Below are 22,215 nucleotides of genomic sequence, written 5' to 3'. Positions count from 1 at the left end.
ATTTATTTACTTGAGATTTTAGATTTTTAGGAGCGAATGTCGTTCAGAGAGCTGAACCAAAGGTATCCGCGCATTGGGCAGCCTCTAATTCGGCCCACTAAGGTCCACTACTCCACTCCCGCTTCCCCCAGGCCCACAGCAACTGCTCGGCGATTCCTGGCCGTTCCAGCCCATAAACCCTAGCCAGCCGCGAGCGGCTTATGATCAGGCCCACGCACGATATGGTAGCACCAGCCGCCCGATATGGTAAATCCGAGGCGCCATAAACCCTCGGCCTCGACCTCATCCAGTACCCGCACCTCCGCTCAAAACCCCAGCTCTCCTGCCCCGGCTGGTCTCAGCCACAAGTAGGCGGCCGGCAAGCCAAGACCAAGGAGCCCGCGAGCGCGAGGGCTCGCCGACGCGGATGGCGCTACTCCTCCGGCCGATTCCTCCCCCTCCCCGCCTCCGCGCGCTCCTCGGCCGCCTCCTCTCCACTGGCGCCAGTCTATTTCCCTCCCGCATGCTCCCCGCGCCCCGCTCCACCGCCGCCGTCCCTCGGCTCCTGTTTGGGCCCAGGTACGTCCTCCCGCTTCCCAGCACCTCCCATGCTGGAGCTGGAGGGTTAATGATTAAATGATATGCTGCTACCCATCTTCTACTGTAGTGCTGTGGCCGCGGCAGCCACGCGGCGCAATGGGGTCCGGGTGCGTGCGTTCATGGCGTCAACGACGGCGTCTGAGGCGATGCACGAGAAGCAGGTGTCCGCGGAGTACACTGCTGCCAATGTCCAGGTGATTATTGCTGCAATTGAGCCTGCTTTTTTTGGGCCGCAGAGGCCGCTTTTTAATTCAGGCGTGCAAAGAATCCGAGTCATTTTGCCAGATAGTAACTGGATCGTCTGTCAGTAGTGTTGCGCCACAGGCCTAGAGGTGCACAGCCCAGTGTTATTGCTTCCATATATCAATGACGTGTGACACAGTGGTGGAGCTGGTTGATTTTCACACCTAGGGCCAATATGTGATTGTCTAAAACATCCACATCAAGTCAAATAGTGATATAACAAAACCAAAACATATAATTGTAGATGATGTTTCAATTACACACTTAGAAGAACATAGTGGTGAGAACATAAAAGTGGTAAAAAAATCCTAACCATTGAGGATTTGGTTCATTCCTCAAATCATTCATTAACAATAGCATATGAACCTGAAGATATACATACAAGTTAGGCATTGATTGTATAATTGCCATTGGAGCAGGAGAAAAAGGATTTCTATGTATTGTTCATGTGCATGTGAAATTTTACATTTTTTTCTGTAAAAAATTGAGAAAGGCACATGGGAACTGGCATGAGTATTTCTGGATTGTGAAACTCAACATTGAAATATTTGGGATTTAGGAATGGGGAATCTACCTCCTGTTGCTGCCTACTGCCGAGTGCTGCTTGCAGCGTGCCTACCTCTAGATGGTGCCATGTACGACATGCCAGGCCGGTGGTCACACCCTGCTGCTGTGTGTCGTCCATGGCGACGTGCCTTGTTGCTGTTGTGCCCTACCCAGGTTGTGACACCAGGTTGCTTGCTAGCAACCATAGCCTATGGGCTGTGGCTGCCCAACAGCAGGATTGCTTTGATTTGGCGCTCAGCCGACTGCCAAGCCCAAAATCTGGTGAGCCTTGCGCGGCCACTGGCGTGTCTCCTATCTAGGATTCCAAGTATGAATGAGGGGCTAGAGAAGGAAAGTTGGAGAGAAACAGCGTAGAGCAGCACCATTGTTATCACGGCGTTGCCTAGGCGCCGACTAGGCATCCAAGCGCCCGGTTGGGCTCACTGTGGTGCGGCACCTCGCCTGAAGCCGGCAAGGTGGGCACTGCGGCAGGCTCTGCTCTGCTCCGCGCTGTGTGGTGGCTCTGCTCCGCTCAGGCATTCTGCGGGAAGGAGTGAAGCTGTGAGCCTGTGACTATACAGCCTAGTTAGGCGCTTCGCTTGACCTTCATATATGAAATTATGAACTACGCCTAACTGTCGCCTAGGTGTCCAGGCGCCCCGGAGGCGACTCGCCTCGCCGGGGCTAGGGATGGCAGCGGGTCGGGTTTTGTTCGGGTATAATAATACCCGACCCGAAATTGTACCCAAGACTTCTACAAATATCCATACCCACCAAGTCAATCGGGTGAGAAATTGTACCCGTACCCATACCCATTGGGTATCCACCGGGTACGGGTATCCAGTGGATATGTTATTGTAGACTAAATAACATTCGATCAGTGTTATAATAAATACATAAAATATTTTAGTTTACATCTAAGCACCAATGCAACACGAGAATGACTATATTTGGCTACACGTCGATACAATATTTCAATTCATAATTATCATATCCAATAAATTTAAATTTGAGTACAGAGAATAAAAGCTTAATGAGTTCATGACAGTTGACAGTTATAACATTGTCAATGTCTCATTGGTCTCGATTACATTACACTTGATTGTTAACACAACACAAATTAATATTCATTAATCAACAACACATGCGAGTGAGTTTTTCTAGTGAATGTAGCACATTTTTAGTGGATGTAGCATATTTAAAGAGGTATATTGATATTTCGGGTATCCACTGGATACCCGTGGGTAAAGTATTTTACCCATACCCGACCCGATGTATTTCGGGTATCCGACCCGATAGGACCCACGGGTGAGTTTTTGTACCCGTATCCATATCCGGTGGGTACGAAACCCGCGGGTATCCATACCCACGGGTCCAACTGCCATCCCTAGCCGGGGCGCCGTGATAACCATGAGTAACGCTGCCGACTGATGACTCGCTCATGTCCACACGGAGTTTGCTTGGGAGGTGTGGGGTGCTTCTGTGTGGGCTCTTTGCCTTGCTGATCTGGCACCTGGGAGTGGGAAGTTGTTGGACCATAAAATTGAAGGGTGGTAAGGAGGTTTGAAACAATTTCAGATCTTAAGGGAGTGGGAAGATGCATGGCCAGTCAATTTTGAAACAATTTCAGATCTTATTTGTTTCCTACATGTTTTATCATTACTGTCAAGAAGCTAACAATGTATTATTAGTTCATCAATGTTGCCACTCAATGGAGTTAATTTGCTAATGTAGTATACAACTTAACAATCTTTACTGGAGTTATTTTTGTTCAATCGGTATTTTTTAGGTCCTAGAAGCATTAGATGGAGTTCGCACAAGGCCTGGTATGTACATTGGGAGCACAGGACCACGCGGCTTGCATCATCTGGTATATCAAATGCGATATTATGCTTCTGTTCCTGCATTTTTAACGCGTTCTGCTTTATGTCTTATTTGGTCATTGTTTTGGTTGGTTTATCATAGGTTTATGAAATCTTGGATAATGCTGTGGATGAAGCTCAAGCGGGCCATGCTTCGAAGATTGATGTAGTTCTTCATGATGACAATTCTGTCAGTGTAACAGACAACGGCCGTGGGGTATGCAGTTTCTAAAAATATGAAATTCCATGGTTTTTATGAAGGAATTATTTCAAGGGCATGATGCTTTTGAAATATTCTGTTGTGTTCATTGGTATTCTGTCAGATAATTGTTCTTGTTGGGAGAGTTAATTAGTCAAATATATATTTAAGAACCTCCTGTACTCTTTGTACCATATGTAGTTGAATTCACTGTTTTAAAGGCGTCGCCTAGGTGTCCAGGCGGCGGTCTAACGCCTTGTCTCGCCATACCGCTTTAAAAACCATGGTTGAATTATCATATATACTCCTTGCCATGCTTCATCGAGTCATTCTTTAAATTGACAACATTATCACCATTTGAATGAACACATGTTTCAACTTTCAACCCATGGTAATAGAGAGATTTTTTGTCAACTGAAAATGTTCAGTCTGCCTGAATTTTATAAAGGATTGCAGGATTTTTGTGCGCAAGTTCAAATAGCGTGTTGATTGAACAACTGTCTGCTAGATTTTTGAGCTTTAAAATTTTGGTTCCTTGTATCTATTAGAGAAGGTATGCCACACAAATTTGTAGTTGTATTGCATCGAGCCCCATAAGCTGATTTTATACCGTGCATAGGACTAACACCCTATGTTAGTAGGCAACATGGTGCAATTCATATCTACATATATGCAACACTGGGTAGCTTGAGCGGCAAGAAAATAGCCGAGCCCAACTACAGCTACAAGCCCCAATAGGGCTGTACGACTAGTTCTAACAGTATCATTTTAATAACTTACTAGCAAAGTGCATGTACGTTGCTACAATTTCCATTTATGCTTGAGTATAGAGTATAAAACACAAAGACGTGTGTTCTGTTGGCTAGGTGGGTTTGAATGTGGGTTTGGAGGCAACAACCACGGTTCATTGGTGCATAATTCTAGTTTTTTCACCATTTAAATGTGGGGTTGTAGGTAGAGGTAAACGGAAGGGAAGGGGTGACTCACGACAACGGTGGAAACTGGTGTTTTATATAGTAGAGATCGAGAAGAGATGAATTTTTTTGACTACCTTACATGTGTCATCTTACACTGAGTATTATTTGATGCCATTTTACTGAGTTAATTTAATCTCATGTACTGCAGATTCCTACTGATATGCACCCCCAGACGAAGAAATCTTGTGTGGAGACTGTCTTAACAGTATGGTTAAATTTTTTAACCCCTTTAGATCTTTCAGACTTTGTTATGTTTCCTTTTCTGTGCAAGAGAGCACATCATCTGTCAAATACTCTATTCTTAAACTACCAATTATTATTATTATTATTATTATTATTATTATTATTATCATGGTTGTTGTTATTGTTGTTATCATCGTCGTTGTCATCATCATCATCATTATTATTATGTTTTGGTACAATATTTTGTCGTATGTCTTCTATCAACTCATGTGCATGCACAAGATTTGAGAGAACTGCATCAAAATATTTGAATTGGTGTGCATTTTGTGCCTATGGTTGTAGTCACACTGGTGAAATGTTGTTTCGTTATTGGATTTCATGAACTAAAATCATTCGAGCCTGAGTGCGGAGTGCCTGACTATGTGTTCTACCAATTGCAGTGTGATTTTATTCTTATTTTCCTAGTTTGTTTTGTAAAACACTCCGACTACAGCTGGCATAGGATAATGAACAAGGAAGGAAATATTTTGAATGTCTACCTTTTTAAAAGGGGCAGACCTAGTACCGGAGGTTCCCACATGAGTGAGGTTTGGGGAAGGGATAAATTGACGCAAGCCTTCCCTTGCAAATGCGGAGTCTGCCGTGACCTAGTGACTCAGTGAGACAACTCTCACCACTGCACCAGGCTTGTCATTCATAAGAATGTCTACTTCCTTAAGAAGGATAAAAATGGTAGCTTACTTAAAGTTGTGATGATTTTGTTTTCATTCTGGGCTTGGTTTTTTTCATACGTTTTCTTGGACTGTGTGCTTGAGTAATGCAGACATTGTTTTGTTGCCTACGATTATCACCGTGTAAATACAAGGTTCTTATATTGAGCAAACTTTGATGTGCATGGATTTTAGCAATGGGAAACATGTATTTTTATGTGTTCTTTTGTTTGTCAAGTATTTGGTGCTTGTTTGGTTACTTGCCTGTCCTTAAGTTATTTGTTAACTCAGTTCTCAAAGCATTTTTGCCATTTCTAAACCCTGATGTCTTTCTTGAGGTCAACACTTGAAATTCTTAGTGTTAATTAACTTGCTGTTTATCTTGTATATTTTCTTAACGATGCAGTTAATGCACGCTGGTGGCAAATTTGGAGGTTCAAAAAGTGGTTACAGTGTCTCTGGAGGGCTTCATGGTGTTGGCTTATCAGTTGTTAATGCTTTATCAGAGGTTTATATTTTGATCTCTTACTGGCTTTGAAAATAAAATAAGAGAATTTCTGTAGTAAAAGACGATTCTCTGGGTGATAACAAAGTGATTCAAACTTGCTCTTAAGTTTGTAAATTCAAGTGTATTATTTCTGAATATAGTAATCTGGTAGCTTCATTTTCTCCAGTGTGCTGTGTGAATAGTCTACGAATTATGTTGCAGGGCGTTACTACCTCCCAATTATAGACAACAATAATCAAGAAGTAATATTACAGAGGGCTTAAATATTTTTCCTAAAAATTTAAGGCTGCTGCATTCTGGCTTAACTAGCTACTGGAGTACTGGATTAGGGTAGTATGGTTAAGGACTAGAAGTCCTTTGCATGTTTCCTCTGAGGTGGATGTAAGATTAGAAATGTTAACACACACACCAATTGTTGAAGTATGGAAAATGTTTTTATTTGCTGGATAGTGTATGTAGCGTAACATGGCGTACTGTTCTACAAGTTGGTAGATGTATAGTTGCAAATACCGGCGTGAATGTATCTTAAGGCTTAAGGGTGTGTGTTGTACTAGCGTTCTTTACCCCCTCTTCCTTAATATAATGAAAGCGCAGCTTTTCTGCATTTTCGAGAAAAAAAATAAGCAGTTACGCAAACAGCTTTTATTCTATCAGTGTTTCAACCTATGGCTATACCATGTGAACTCATGATGGTGTAACAGTTTGCTATCAGAACACCATCATAGTTGTATTTAGTATGTGCTAACAGCTTTTGCCTGTCCTAGTGTTGTCTTAACTTGCCTGGAAAAAGAACATGTGGGGCTTGAGGCTTATACAATTGTAATACAAGCCAGTGTCTATTGTACAAAATTTCTGTGGGTCCTACCTCTGCTTCATAATGTGACTGTGTATATGTTAGACGAAGTAAAACATGTCATTATGTTGTAGCGTCACTACTGAGCATTTTTGTTGAAATTTGACTTCTCATTTTTTATTAGCTTTCACGTAAGAAAAGTTTCATTATACCGTACCCACTAAGAGTGCTGCTGGAGTTATTATATGAAAACAGGTGTCAGTTGCATTGTTATTCTAGATTTTTTATCCCTGCATGATTCATGCCTTTGATACAATTGATCATCTTGATGTCACTGTCTCAGACACTTGAAGTTACTGTTTGGCGTGATGGGAAGGAACACAGACAAAGCTATTCGCGGGGGAAACCAACCACTAGGCTAACTAGTAGCACACTGACTGGTGAAACAAGCTCTCGTCAAGGGACGCGCATCAGATTTTGGCCTGATAAAGATAGTAAGCTTATATTCTTACAAATAAGCTGTCTGGTCTAACTTCTAAGCACCACTAGTGATGCTGCTCCAGGGATTAATCATTATTTTGAATGTAGTATTTACCACCACGATCGATTTTGACTTCAATACAATCTCCAGTCGCATACGGGAGCTTGCCTTTCTAAATCCTGAGGTATGTAATCCTTCTCCTAAATAACTTACACATAATTAGCCCGACTTGCAGGGATTTCAGCAGATTAATATTATTTCATTTCTATGCTAGCTGATTCATTGTTGATATTTGTTTTGTACTGCTAATGCATGTAAGCTTTATTTTTATTTTATTTTTATTTACCTTAACTTGACCCAGGCCAACATGTACAATGAGCATGCAATGCATTTCATCATTCTTTCAATCAAGATTAGAAAAAGGAAAGAAAATAGATTCACAGCTCACCATTTTTGATTTTTCATTGATGTCCAGTTTACACTTTTTTATTTTTATTCACAGTATAGATGATATGCTATATATACTTTGCATTCATTGTGGAAACATTCTAGTACATAAAATATTTAGGTAGAAAATGATGATTTTTTTTTTGTGATGATGGAAGCTGCTTATTTTGAGTTTTTGTATTGTATCCTAAGTGCAATGATAGCAAGTAACAGTAGTAGTACCCATAGCCCATAGGTCATAGGTGGCCATGCTATGAAAAATATGATGTATCATTATTATGTCAATCTTTAGTGTTTGGTTAATATTTTGATCTTGAAATGTTCTAACCCTACTCTTTTGCACTTTGTCATGTATGTTCTGTTTGCTTTTTTCTTTGAAAGTGATGCATTATAAGTTGTGTGTTTTATGTTGTATTTTTCTTTGTTAGGTCATCTTTTTTGCATGTTGTTTTTTCTTTGTGTCGAACCGGTGTTTATTTAAAATTCTGTTAGGAGTCACATGTTGGTTTTGACATCAGTTTTATTGTTGCATTTATTTAAGTATTTTGTACCTTGTGTTGCTACACACACAGCTTGGCTGTAATGTTTTTCATGCGAATAATATACCTCTATTTGAGTAAACCGTTATGTTTTCAGCTAACAATAATCTTGACAAAGGAAGAAGGGCACACAGTTCAACGCAACGAATATTGTTATGCTGGTGGCCTTGTTGAATATGTTAAATGGTTGAATACTGACAAGGTCTGCTCTACATCATATGAATTTTTATGTTGTTCATCCAGTTCCATTTTTCCTAAGATTCTTAAAATGCAGAAGTGGTGTTTGTTTTCTATTCTGAGTGTCCATTAGACATAAGTTTTGCCTTCAGGTTTGAATTGCATTTTCTGGTGGACTCGCCCTAAAATATTTAGGTCAACCTTTACTTTGTTTTTTTTTTTCTATTTTGTACAAGTAATTGAAATGAGTTATACATGAATGTGCTGTATTTACTTTAGTGTTGATTTCCTTGGAAATTTTATGCTCACTGCTAGATGATATTTGAGGTGTTGTGGCATCCTGTTCTGGGTGTACGCCTGGATGTGGCACCTTCTATAGGTGAGATGTGGTGTAAGTAAATCTTGTGGCGTTCTATGGCGCCAGGGGTATGCCTGGACGCACAGACGACGCCTCAAAACCCACGATATGCTATACTGTTGATACCAAAATTACATTGTGATTTTCTTTTTAAGGACACAACCAAAACCTTACCAAATACCACTAGGGCTTAAGTACTCAGGGTTAGCGGCCTAGTGTGAAAATAGATTTTTTAACCAATTTATTACAAAGCTTGAATACTCGCATATCTATGCTCATAGACTGAACTGAACGTCTCTTCCCTAATACTTACGAAATGTTAATTACTGAATGATCTTTGTTTATTTTTGTTATAATTGCTTGTTGTTTATATTTTTTTATTGTTCCGCTGAAGGGACTTGTATCAACTTGCACCAAAGTTAGGGCAATAATTTGTATGTTAGTACTTAGAACTTGTTGAGGCTTCCCCATACCCCTAAGTTTCATTTGTAGCTAGAAGCCATCAGGGTTGCCTGTAACTAGCAAAGCATTATATTGTATTGTTGTTGTCCAGGAACAAACCAACCTAATTCTATTCTTGGATGTGCTTTCTGAACTAGAAACCCCTGCATGACCCGATTGCGTTCAGAAAGGAGTTGGATGGTATAACAGTGGATGTCTCCCTTCAATGGTAAAATATTTTCCTTGTTTGTTTTTTTGCAAAATACTCTCTCTGTCCTAAATACAAGGGTCAAACAATTTTAGGACTAAATAAGGAGTCTGACAAAAGACTAACTTGCTCCTCGATAATTAGTTATTTGGGTGTTAAGTTGTTTAATTTCCTAGCGAGACATAATTTTAAAAGGCATGCATGTATGTCGTTGTTTCAGCTACCGGTTACATGATTCATTTTGGGCAAGATGATGTTTAAAATGCATTCATGGATGAGGTTTAATAGGCAGGCATGCATAGGTGGGGTAGAGAAATATGGGATACCTTGTAATTTGGGACTAATTTAAACCTTTGATACCTTATATTTGAAGATGGAGTAGATGCACTGCATCACATCTTTTCATTTTTTGCAGGGAGAGACGGTTTGTCTGATTGAACATATACACAGTTTTTGGGTTATTTTTTTTGTTAAAAACTTTGTAATTTTAGTTTTCAAAATGTGCTACCTTATGTGGCCTGGATGTTTTTTTTGCTAAAAATGTGGTGTATCGGATTAATCCTGATGGTTTTTTAAGACTTAATGTATAAATCCACTTTATTATTTTGTCTTGTGTCCCAAGTTTGTGGATAGAGTTCTATGGTTCTGCAGTTCATTGACCAACCTGCAGCTATCTGGCATGTTCATGGACTTGTTTTACAATTCGTTATATTCTGTTCCAGTGTTTATTATTTGACTACGAGGGAATAATTTTGTGCTCCCTTCTGAAGCAATAAATTGTCCCCATTTACAGGTCCTCTGATTCCTACTCTGATACAGTGCTAGGATACGCAAACAGTATCCGCACTATTGATGGTGGTACTCATATTGATGGTCTAAAGGCTTCATTGACGAGAACCATTAATAACCTTGCAAAGAAGTCGAAGACTATTAAGGTGATAAAATACAGACTGCTGTTTCTTTTGTTCCTTGTGGATGCACCTTGTTGTCCTTGTTGTCTTTTGTATACTCAACAGTAACCAGATGATTCTAAATGATTTTATTGGTTTTTTTTCTTAATTGGTACTGTGGACTGCAGTGTCGGCCATAAGTGAATGTTTTGCTTAAGTCTTTGAAGTGCACCTTTGAATCCTGTTTATCCAACCAATGAAAAACATAATTAACTAGATCAGTTGCTCTTTGTAGGATAAGGATATTACCTTGAGTGGGGAGCATGTAAGAGAAGGAATGACATGCATCATTTCAGTGAAGGTCCCTAGTCCAGAGTTTGAGGGTCAAACAAAGGTAACAGCCTGTTTTTCCTGCCACTAATCTTCAAACTTGTGTGATGATTGATGCCATATTATTTCTTCTACTAGTATCTGATCAATTTTGTTTCTTTTTCTTTCACAGACAAGGTTGGGAAATCCAGAAGTACGGAGAATAGTTGAGCAGTCTGTTCAAGAAAACTTAACAGAGTACTTAGAGCTTCATCCAGATGTTCTGGATTCAATCCTATCAAAGTCCCTTAATGCTCTCAAGGTACATGATTCTTGTAATAATTAGACCTTTGTTTGAAGCAAAAAGTATTTTGTGCCCTATTTGTTGTTCTTGCAGTGAAGGGCAGACCTGGTGCAGTGGTGAGAGCTGTGTCACCGAGTCACCAGGCTGCGGGTTCAAAGCAACCTCTCCACATTTACGGGGGATGGCTTGCCTCGGTCCTTTCCCTAGATTCCACTAAGGGTTTGTTCGGTTTGCTCTCAATCCATGTGGATTGAGTGGGATCGGGTGGGTTTAAATCCCAAGCAAGTCAAACTTCTTAATTTTTTTTCCAATCCCATCCAATCCATGTGTAATAGGAATAACCGAACAAGGCCTATATGGGTGTCTCTGGCACTGGGTCCTGCCCTTTATTTGTTGTTCTTGCAAGATATATTTTCTAGGAGTTTTTTAGTTTGTTCTGCTGCAGTATGTGAAGGACATGCCTGGTAGAATGGTGAGAGCTGTCTCACTGTGTCACCGGGTGGTAGAATGGTGAGAGCTGTCTCACCGTGTCACCTGGTATTGAGTTCTCGAAGCAGCCTTTCCATATTTGCGGGGAAGGCTTGTCTCAATTTATCCTTTCCATATACCCCACTTATGTGGGAGCCTCTGGCATTGGATCTGCCTTTTTTTTTGCTACAGTAGGTGATAAACTCCTTTTGTTGCAGGCTGCGTTGGCAGCCAAGCGTGCTAGGGAACTAGTCAGGACAAAGAGTGTGTTGAAATCTTCATCACTCCCTGGGAAACTTGCTGATTGTGCATCAGCTAATCCTGAAGAATCTGGTGCGTCTACATTTATACTGGCAATCTGTAACGTCCTTGGGTTTACATTTCAACCTGGCTTAGGCATTTTGCACACACTTCTTGGCTTTGACATTTGCTGATCGCACATGAATGCAGAAATCTTTATTGTCGAAGGTGATTCTGCGGGCGGTAGTGCAAAGCAAGGACGGGATAGAAGATTCCAGGTAAAACTTGTTTACAGCCCCCCACCCGCCAAAAAAAGTATGTTCAGCAGTTGTAGCACCACCAGCATTGCAGGATTCCTGTTGGTAGAGCTGTAGATTACTATTATTACTTTTAGATAATGTGTGATTTGGCCTAATTTGATGGGAGAAGCTTTGTTTAACTCATTCTTGCTTTCTGGCTACTGATACCACCAATTGTAATCATTTTACCTTGCGTCAGCCTCCAGAGGTTCTTTCAATACATGCAATATTTTCTTAAGAATAAACCCCCACATATTAATTTATACTTAAGAGTTGTAATGGAATTTGAGCATGCTAAATTGTTCACAATTTGTATACATCAATGACTCCTGGATTCATTAAGATTCTATTATTTATATTTTGCTACAAAACCCTAGCAATTGCAAGGTGCACACTGGTGTTTGAAGTAGATTAGTTGTCTCACAGGAATTGGCAATAAAATGGCTAGAATGTATGCACTTCATTTATGGTGCATATGTATATGCCATTAGTTCATTACTGTAAGATAGTCCACAATCTGTTTTTTCCCTCTAAATGCAGTTGTGTCAGCATCTTGCATGACATGGCCCTGTCATTCACTTAAATCTATTTGTGGACAACTGAGTGCAGGCTATTTTGCCTCTAAGAGGTAAAATTCTCAACATTGAAAGAAGGGATGAAGCAGCCATGTACAAAAATGAAGAGATCCAAAACCTTATTCTTGCACTTGGATTAGGAGTGAAGGTTGCATTCTTTCTTGTTCTCTTATTATGATTTTTCCCTTTGCTCTTATCAAATATATTATACTTTAGGGTGAGGATTTTAAGAAGGAGGCTCTCCGGTATCATAAGATAGTTATACTTACTGACGCTGATGTTGATGGAGCACATATCCGGACTCTCCTCCTTACTTTCTTCTTCAGATATCAAGTACGTACCAAGAATCATCTGCACACTGAAGAGTATACCTCATCTGTTAGATTCTTCATTTATAAGTGTGTACCAAGAGGGACCTGTAAACTGAAGAGTATACCTTATCTGTTAGATTCTTCATTTATAAGTATTTACAGATTGAGTAGTCTGTACTTAGGTTGTCATTTTTTTTACTTTTCTACAAGATATGTTGATTGATTGAGTGAATAGGGCTAAATGATAGGGTTTGATTTAGATAATTCTTGCTTGAAAAGTGAATCTAAAATGATCGATGGTTGGGTTAAAACGGGGTTCTGATTGAATATTGCAATATAGCTTAGAATAGGTGCTGAGAACAGGTCAAACATGAAGGAAAGTCTATGGCGGTTTTTCATGGGAAAGTCCTTCCAGTACTCTATTGGCAATGTAGAAAAATCCACAAATAAAACAGGGTGAATGCGTGATTGCCCATGCCCCTTGGTCCAAAACATGAATTATCTTTTGCGGCTGATAATATGACATAGTATGGTGGTCAAACCCAATTACCCAACTGTTCAGCCCCATTGAGGGGCTCTATTTTCTCTCAGTATATAGAATATTCAGGGTTCTGAGCTGATGCTTTTCCTATTAGGATTGGGTTTTGGTTTGCAAAAGTTGAATTGAACTAGGTTTTTGGCCAGCATTTTTTACTAGCATGTTTGGTTTGAACTTCCACAAAAGATTTTGCTTTGAGCTGGCAACTCTCCATACCTTAAGATGTTGCCAAATGTTTTATACTTTTTTCTCGAACACGCAGGAGAGCTGCGTATCATTTCATTAAAAGAAGGATGATAATAATTACAATGACCTAAACACCACTCCCACAAACACACACACAAACAACACTAGTAATAATAACCCCCTTCTAACCGGGGTTGAACACAAAAGCTAGGTCCGAAAGACGGGTCAAACCTTTGGCCCCCGCAAAACACCACATATTGAACTCATCACTGGCTGAGGTAAGCAATCTAGCTATAGAAGGCTGAGCACCATTGAAAACACAGTCATTACGGTGCCTCCAGATAGTCCAAGCCCCAAGAACCACCAAAGAGTTAAGGCCATCTCTAAGGTCCTTAGGAGTAACCTCAGCCGATCTACTCCACCAAGCTTCAAAGTTGATATCTTCCATCCCGGGGGAGAGTGCGGACAGGCCGACCCGCTGGAGGAGAAGATACCAAAATTGCCTCGCGAGGACACAAGAAACAAGCAAGTGATGAATAGACTCTCCTTCCTGGTCACATAAGGGGCAAGAACTAGGATGGGGAAAACCCCTCTTAGCGAGCCGGTCAGCCGTCCAACATTTATTATGTAGGACCAGCCAAAGGAAAAACTGACACTTTGGCGGCGCCCAGGTGCTCCACACTCTCTCAAAGCCCGCCATGGAGGTAGAACCACAGAACATTATCTCATAAGCAGATTTGGCCGAATAGATACCATTGGAAGAGAACCTCCAATAATGTTTATCTGGAACTCCCGGTTGAAGATCAACATCAGCCACAACATCTGCCAGCAAAATGAAGTCAGCAATGACCTCCCAAGATACCACTCCCCTTAAATCCCCAATCCATGATGAGCTACACAGAGCATCAGCCACTGTCCTTCGCTTCACCAGCCTTTTAGGAACCAAACTAAAAACATGAGGGGCCAAGTCTGCAATCCTCTGACCCAGGATCCATCTGTCATGCCAAAAAAGAGTGGACTGCCCATCACCCACTAAGGAGGCCATTGCCAAAGAGCACAAGCCATCCAAGAACCGGTTTGAATGGAATGGTAAATCAGTCCAAGGTTTGGAAGAATCAGTTTTTTGGAGCCAAATCCATCTAACACGAAGGGCCCTATTTAAGCATTGGAGATCAGAAATACCAAGCCCCCCTAACTCTTTTGGGCGTGTGACCTTGCCCCAAGCCACCATACAATGACCATTAGCCTCTTTACGCCCTCGCCACAAGAACCCACGACGGATTTTATCAATTGCTTTAATAGCCCACTTAGGCAAATCCAGCGCCATCATTTGATAAATAACAGTAGCAGTGAGCACAAATTGCACCTGGGTAGCTCTGCCAGCACGGGTCATCAGGTCAGCTTTCCAAGCCGGTAAGAGATCAGCTACCTTGTCAATAAGAGGCTGAAGCTGAGCTTTGGATAACTTCTTCAGGGAGAGAGGGAGACCCAAGTATTTAATTGGAAAAGTCTCAAATCTGCAGGGAAGGTGCTGCTGGACCAAATTCAAATCAGCATGTGTGCAACGAATGGGTACAATACTGCTCTTTGCCATATTAGTTCTCAATCCGGAAGCATCCCCAAACAGATCCAAAATCCTCACAGCAGTGTTTAAGTCCCTAGGCTCTGGTTTTAGGAAGAGAGCCACGTCGTCTGCATAGAGCGAGATCCGGTGCTGAGAAGAATTAGAAGAAATGGGCTGCAGCAACCCATGCTCCTCAGCCTTGATAAACAGCAAAGTGAGGACATCCATAACAATTATAAAAAGCAGCGGAGACAAGGGGTCACCTTGCCGCAAGCCCCTTCTATGCAAAATGAACCTTCCAGGCACCCCATTGAGCAGGATCTGGGTGGAAGAGGTCATAAGAAAACCACTTATCACATCCCTCCATACTGGGCCAAAGCCTAATTTTTACAGAACCTCAAGAAGGAAAGGCCAAGAGACCGAGTCGAAGGCCTTGGAAATGTCCAGCTTCAAAAGAATTCTGGGCTGATTTTTAGCATGGAGAAATCTTGCCGTCTGCTGGACAAGCATAAAATTGTCTTGTATGAAGCGACCTTTGATGAAGGCGCTTTGTGCTTTAGAGATCAGCCCTTCCATATGACACCTCAACCTATTTGCAAGAACCTTAGTCACCAACTTGGCAAAACTGTGGATCAAACTAATGGGTCTGAAATCCTTGGCAGCAATAGCATCATTATGTTTTGGAAGCAGCGTAATGAAAGCTGTGTTAAGGAATCTGAAATTCCTGAAATCTCTCCCCCAAATAGTTGAAACAGCTGCCATAATGTCATTTTTTATAATAGGCCAGCAGCTTTTATAAAACTGCCCGGTGAACCCATCGGGGCCAGGAGCCTTGTCCGCGGGGAGCTGCTTGATAGTGTTCAAGATCTCCTCCTCAGTAATTAAAAACTCAAGAGCCTGAAGGTCATGTTGCTGCAGTCCCAAGGCATCAAGGTTGATAGTTTGGTTTCTGTGCACTTCACTTCCAATTAGATTCATATAGAAATCCCAGAAAACCTCAGCCTTCCCATCATGGGAGGTGAACAGCTGATCTCCATCCCGAATTGCAGTAATAAAGTTCTTCCTCTTGCGAAATCTTGAGCAAGCATGAAATAACTTGGTGTTGGCGTCGCCGTCCTTGAGCCAAGACAGCCGAGATCTGGTCCTAGCCACCGTCCTGAGCAGGGAAGCAAGGAACAAGCAATGTTTCTTTAATTGCTGTAGCAGCCAGCGTTCGAGATCAGAGAGAGGTCTACCATCCCTTGCTGATTCTAGCTGCAGCATCACTTCTCTAGCTAACTCGAGCTGTAACTTGAAGTTGCCCACTTTTTTGTCACTCCATCGTTGTTGGTAACAATTAGGGGTGCAAACGGATACTTATTCGGATATCCGTTTTTTGGTCTTTTTTCTTTGATTTTGAATTAATAAAATATAGAATCTGCTATGCAAATCTATATTCCACGCTCAAATATATCATGTCTTCTCAAATAATAGATATAAATTTCGGATACATATTGGATACAGATATTTTTTCACCTTTTTGGTAGTAGGGAGCAAATAATGTATAAAACAATTTATACAAAAAAATATTCTTATTTATAATAATGTGCTTCATAACATAAGAAGAGATTAGCATCAAATTTCATACATATATATTTTAAAATATTAAATGAAGTTTTTTATTTCAAATTTCATACATATCTATTTTAAAATATTAAATGAAGTTTTTTATTTCCTTACGATCTGCAGAGAGCATTATTTGATGAAGGTTGCATCTACGTTGGTGTACCTCCTCTTTACAAGGTTTGATTGTGGCTTCAAGTTTAGTAGTCTTGAAGACGAATTGATCTTAATTGTTAAAAGTTGTGTATGTTGTGGTGTTAGGTTGAGCGTGGAAAACTAGCACATTACTGCTATGATGATGCCGACCTCAAAGAGATAGTTAACACCTTCCCTGCAAATGCATCATATCATATCCAGAGGTTTAAAGGTACATTTAACTATTGAACAATGAGCTTCTAAGAAAATATCCTGGCACATAAAAAAACATTTTTCTTACTTCAGTGCACATTTTTAATTGCCTTCTATTTCATCTTGACAAACCCCTCAAACTGGCACCCATCCTCCCCACCTCCAACCGACAGATTATTTGTCTCCACTCACCCTGACTGGATGACTATACCGTCTTATGTCGGTTTCAAGTCTTTACATATTCAGTGGTTCTTATGTTTCCTTTGTCGTTATCTTCTATTTGCTTTTCTGGTGTTGCAACAGGTTTGGGTGAGATGATGCCTGCACAATTATGGGAAACAACGATGGATCCTGAGAGGCGGCTGTTGAAGCAGCTTAGGGTTGAAGATGCTGCCGAGGCCAATGTTGTGTTCTCGTCACTTATGGGCACCCGGGTAAGCAACCAAGATTCCTAAAAACACTTAGAAGCTAATGTTTTATTCTCCATGTTACTAAAAATCTCCATATTGTATCTTTCCAGGTTGAATATAGGAAGGAACTGATCCAGAAAGCTGCTAGCATGATCAACATAGATCAACTTGACATTTGAAGGCATTAAGTAAGGCTGTCCTTTCTGTGTATGATATAGAAGGTCCGCCACCTGCTGCTTTTCTTGCCACTCCAACAGGATTCTAGCGTTGCAGACTTGATGATACCTTGGCAACATCTTTTTGGTGCTAGAGTAGCAGAAAACGTAGGGTACAAACATTGGATCCAGGATGAGAGCTGGGTTTCCTAACGAAAACTCTGATTCATTTGTGGCGGTGCTATAACCATTTCAGCTTGACAGTTCAGAGCTCACGGGTGTAGTTCCCTGCTGACATCGTTCCTCCGATACGGTGTAATATGCTTTTATATCTATCGCCTAATATTTGCTTCATGATTCCGTGTCTCCTTTCTTAATCTGGCAGTTAAGTATCTGTATGAGCTATGGATTCGTCTGATGTTTAAATTGGACGGTTTGAACCCAGTTGACATGTGAGCAATATCTGGTTTGGTTTATAGGTACCAGGTTTAGAGAGCAATATCTAAGAGATTTTGTAAACTAAATCTCCAAACTCAATATTTAGTGGATCGTTGAAATAGATAGCTCTTCATAATAACATTCCAACGGACTCTTCATAATTGAAGCCACTCTGCATATTTCAATGGGGCACGTAACAGATCCAGTTTCGTTGTCGCTTGCGCCGTCTGTTGTCTCGCACGCTCGACGCGTTAACTGGACTAGGCCAGAGCTATAGAACGAGGCACTGGCGCCCTGCCATTGGCCAGCCGCGAGGCACTTCTCTGCATTTGTCATCGGTGCTGACATTTACCCGCCTGCCCATAGCCCTTTCGTCAGCTACTGAGGTACTGCAGCCGGCTACGCTGGGATTCCAACGCCGGGGAAGAGTACAGTACAACCGACCAGGGCCAAGTCAGGTAGGTTTTTCGGTGGCATCCCCTTATAATTTTTCCCTTATCCTAAGGTGGTCCTCTATCGTGAATTTCCGAAGTTTTTGGATGTGTTTAGTTCACCTTTCTAAAACAAATTTGCTGTAAAAAATATGGAATCTCAACCAAACGTCTACAACAGAATAGATTCCTGGAAATCTACATATTTCTCCGGTTCAGTTTAGAATTAACTTCTACCCCATACTTTCTAGGTTCATGCTATCTATTTAGTTGTCAGCTGTTTAGCCAAACATATTTTAGTTTTTCCAACTGTAAGACCACAATAATTTTTTTCACAGTTCAGAGTTAGAATAAGATTATTCAGGAATCGCAAAACCATTAGCTCGCAACACCTTTTTTTGTAGTTCACAACTAGAATCAGATTTGCAGGAATCTACAACTAAACCAAATAGACCCTGAATCAAGTGAGGATTCCTTGGACCATTCCGATGATGATGATGAAATATATGCTACTGGACAGAGCATACACTAAACAGTTGCGTCGTGGCTCCATAGAAGGACATCCGATATTGAATCGTGATAACCTCTAGCTGAGTTGGTTAGTTGGTCTGAGTAGCAATCCTCAAGTTCTATGTTCGATTTCCCGTGGGAGTGAATTTTAGGCTGAGATTAAAAAAAATACTCGTCGGTTCCCTTGGTCGGTATGGATGAACCAACCTATGGTGGATGGGCCCGTGTAAGGGAATGATTATGTGGGTTGGACCTCAAAGCATGGGTCAAGGCCTGAACCATAGGGAACCACATCCCCATGTATAAGTGATTGGGCTCTAGTTGAGCACTTCTTAGTGAAATATTGTCGGTGTTTCGTAACCACAAGATAGTTATTCTAGTGGTTTGTGTGTCTTGGTGTGGATGATGTGCAAAGTGGACACAAAGATTTTATATTAGTTCGGACGACTGAATGTCCATGCGTCTAGTTGAGTAACTTGTGTTACCTTGCACTTAGTTTGTAGTAGGGGGTTACAAATAGGCGAGAGAGGGAAGAGCTCCCAAGTCTCTAGTGAGTGTGCGAGCGAGGTGACAAGTTCTCTATGCGATTACAAGTGTGATGTGTTGACTTGTTGGCTATGTCTACAAGTGGTTGCACGTCCTCATATCATGATCCTTCCCTTCCTTTCATAGGCCAAGGTTAGAGAAGGATCTATTAGATAAGTCCGAGGGGTCAGACGGAATGATTAGGGGCCAGACCCTATTATGTAGCTTCTTTTCCTCTAGGGTTCTCGCCGGCCGAAGAACTCCATGGATGAGCCTTCTTCTGTCAAGGTACTATAGAGATGCCATCGTTATCCTAAACCATGTCGTTATGCACCATCTTGTCCTGTAGTGGTTTATTTGTCGTACTTTGTTGACTTATCTGTGATGGGGTGATTGAACATGTGTTTGGCGTCATGCCATGACATGTGACGACTGTATTCTAACATACCAACGTCATTTAGGCCACACACCCATGTTAGAGTCTGACTCATATGTTCCCATGTCTATAGTGCTCGAGATGGTACAAACTAACAAATTTTAGACCCACGCGGTCGGGCAAAGTATTTGACCTCTAGGCAAGGCGGAACTCTAGGTTAAGGTTTCCTAGCCTCGAGATTCTTGTGGGTCAGGGTTAGGTGAAGCAGAGACTTGAGGATAAGTCGCTTTTCTTGAGACCCTTAGGGATCGAGGGTCAAGCGAGACAAAATCGTAAGGTGGATCCGCTCGTCTCCTAGACCCATGTGGGTAAGGGGTTCAGTGAGACATGGTTGGCCTCATAAAGTGATTGCTTCGCCTCCAAAGGAGATGTCTGGGCCTGCTTCAGATGACCTGCGGTGTTAGAAGAGTGCAGTTTTTGGGCGCACCAAGGTGGGCAATGGGGCTAGTCGTCACTTAAGGCGAGCCAGAGTGACAAAAATTAAACTTTTATGCAATCAAAAAGTCAACATCTTAGCAACAAACACAACTTTAACATCTATAAGGATAGAAATGACGTAGATGCTCGATGTTCCATGCATTGGAGAAGACTTATTTGTCGATCGTTTGTAGCTTATACGTGACTGGTCAAAGTACCTCCACCATGATGTAGGGCCCTTCCCACGTCTACGAAAGCTTGTGACGCACATTAATCGATTTAGATCTAGGTAGCTCAGAGGAGGCCTATAAGTTGTTTGGAACAATCTCATTCATAAAGTTTTTTAAATTGGAAGTGTTTGGAAAGTTTTAGAGGAGTCAGACCCAAATAAATAGGGTCATTAGACAAATGGAATTAGTTTGACGTCTACATGTGAAATACCAATGAAGGCATGATCGTCGAACCCTATGAACAAGGTTATCAAACCAATGTTGTTGAGTCCAATGGTCTACAAAACAGATTAGAGAATAATAGGTTGTGTTGGACCAGTCTGATGAGGATCATTAGACCAAACAGTGCAACTGTAACAACCAAGGTTCTTCATATATAGGAGCTTTAGACTGAAAGTCGCCTAGAGGGGGGGTGAATAGGGCGAAACTGAAATTTACAAATATAAACACAACTACAAGCCGGGTTAGCGTTAGTAATAAAGAAACGAGTCCGCGAGAGAGGGCGCAAAACAAATCCCAAGCGAATAAGCAAGTGAGACACGGAGATTTGTTTTACCGAGGTTCGGTTCTTGCAAACCTACTCCCCGTTGAGGAGGCCACAAAGGCCGGGTCTCTTTCAACCCTTCCCTCTCTCAAACGGTCCCTCGGACCGAGTGAGCTTTTCTTCTTCTCAATCAAACGGGAACAAAACTTCCCCGCAAGGGCCACCACACAATTGGTGCCTCTTGCCTTGGTTACAATTGAGTTTTGATCACAAGAACAAGTGAGAAAGAAAGAAAGCGATCCAAGCGCAAGAGCTCAAAAGAACACGACAAATCTCTCTCGCTAGTCACTAAAGGCTTGAGTGGAATTGGAGAGGATTTGATCTCTTTGGTGTGTCTAGAATTGAATGCTAGAGCTCTTGTAGTGGTTGGGAAGTGGAAAACTTGGATGCAATGAATGGTGGGGTGGTTGGGGTATTTATAGCCCCAACCACCAAACTTGACCGTTGGCTGGGTTGTCTGTTCGATGGCGCACCGGACAGTCCGGTGCACACCGGACAGTCCGGTGCCCCCTGCCACGTCAACATTGCCGTTGGATTCTGACCGTTGGAGCTTCTGACTTGTGGGCCCGCCTGGGTGTCCGGTGCACACCGGACATGCACTGTTCACTGTCCGGTGCGCCGGCATGGGCGACTCTGACTTCTGCGCGCGCTGCGCGCGCATTAAATGCCGTTGCAGGTAGCCGTTGGCGCGAGGTAGCCGTTGCTCCGAGGATGCACCGGACAGTCCGGTGCACACCGGACAGTCCGGTGATTTTTAGCGGAACACCTGAAGTGAAAACCCGAGGCTGGCGAGTTCCGGAGGCCGTCCTTTCTTGGCGCACCGGACAGTCCGGTGCACACCGGACAGTCCGGTGAATTATAGCGCGAGTGCCTCTGGAAATTCCCGAAGGTGGCGAGTTTGAGCTGGAGTCCTCTGGTGCACCGGACACTGTCCGGTGTACACCGGACAGTCCGGTGCTCCCAGACCAGAGGGCCTTCGGTCGCCACTTTGCTCCTTTGTCGAATCCAAAACTTGGTCTCTTTATTGGCTGAGTGTGAACCTTTTACACCTGTATAATCTATACACTTGGGCAAACTAGTTAGTCCAATTATTTGTGTTGGGCAATTCAACCACCAAAATTATATAGGAACTAGGTGTAAGCCTAATTCCCTTTCAATCTCCCCCTTTTTGGTGATTGATGCCAACACAAACCAAAGCAAATATAGAAGTGCATATTTGAACTAGTTTGCATAA

At 41.9% G+C, this 22,215-nt stretch overlaps 1 protein-coding gene across 1 annotated transcript; it reads left to right on the top strand.

Moving 5' to 3' along the window:
* The first annotated feature begins 362 nt into the window (after positions 1-362).
* Positions 363-17,806, top strand: LOC100382343 (DNA gyrase subunit B mitochondrial). Its single transcript, NM_001175090.1, has 21 exons — positions 363-558; positions 647-773; positions 3,158-3,238; positions 3,334-3,447; positions 4,555-4,611; positions 5,706-5,807; positions 6,944-7,094; positions 7,189-7,265; positions 8,165-8,269; positions 9,202-9,272; positions 10,045-10,186; positions 10,437-10,535; positions 10,644-10,772; positions 11,441-11,555; positions 11,673-11,740; positions 12,371-12,484; positions 12,553-12,669; positions 16,664-16,717; positions 16,799-16,904; positions 17,189-17,319; positions 17,406-17,806. The coding sequence occupies exons 1-21, from the start codon at positions 407-409 to the stop codon at positions 17,472-17,474; spliced, it is 2,181 nt and encodes a 726-aa protein (NP_001168561.1). The 5' UTR covers positions 363-406; the 3' UTR covers positions 17,475-17,806.
* Positions 17,807-22,215: the final 4,409 nt, after the last annotated feature.

The sequence above is a fragment of the Zea mays genome, chromosome 3 (genome assembly GCF_902167145.1).
Source record: "Zea mays cultivar B73 chromosome 3, Zm-B73-REFERENCE-NAM-5.0, whole genome shotgun sequence".
Classification (NCBI taxonomy): domain Eukaryota; kingdom Viridiplantae; phylum Streptophyta; class Magnoliopsida; order Poales; family Poaceae; genus Zea; species Zea mays.
This window is presented reverse-complemented; position numbering and strand designations above follow the sequence as displayed.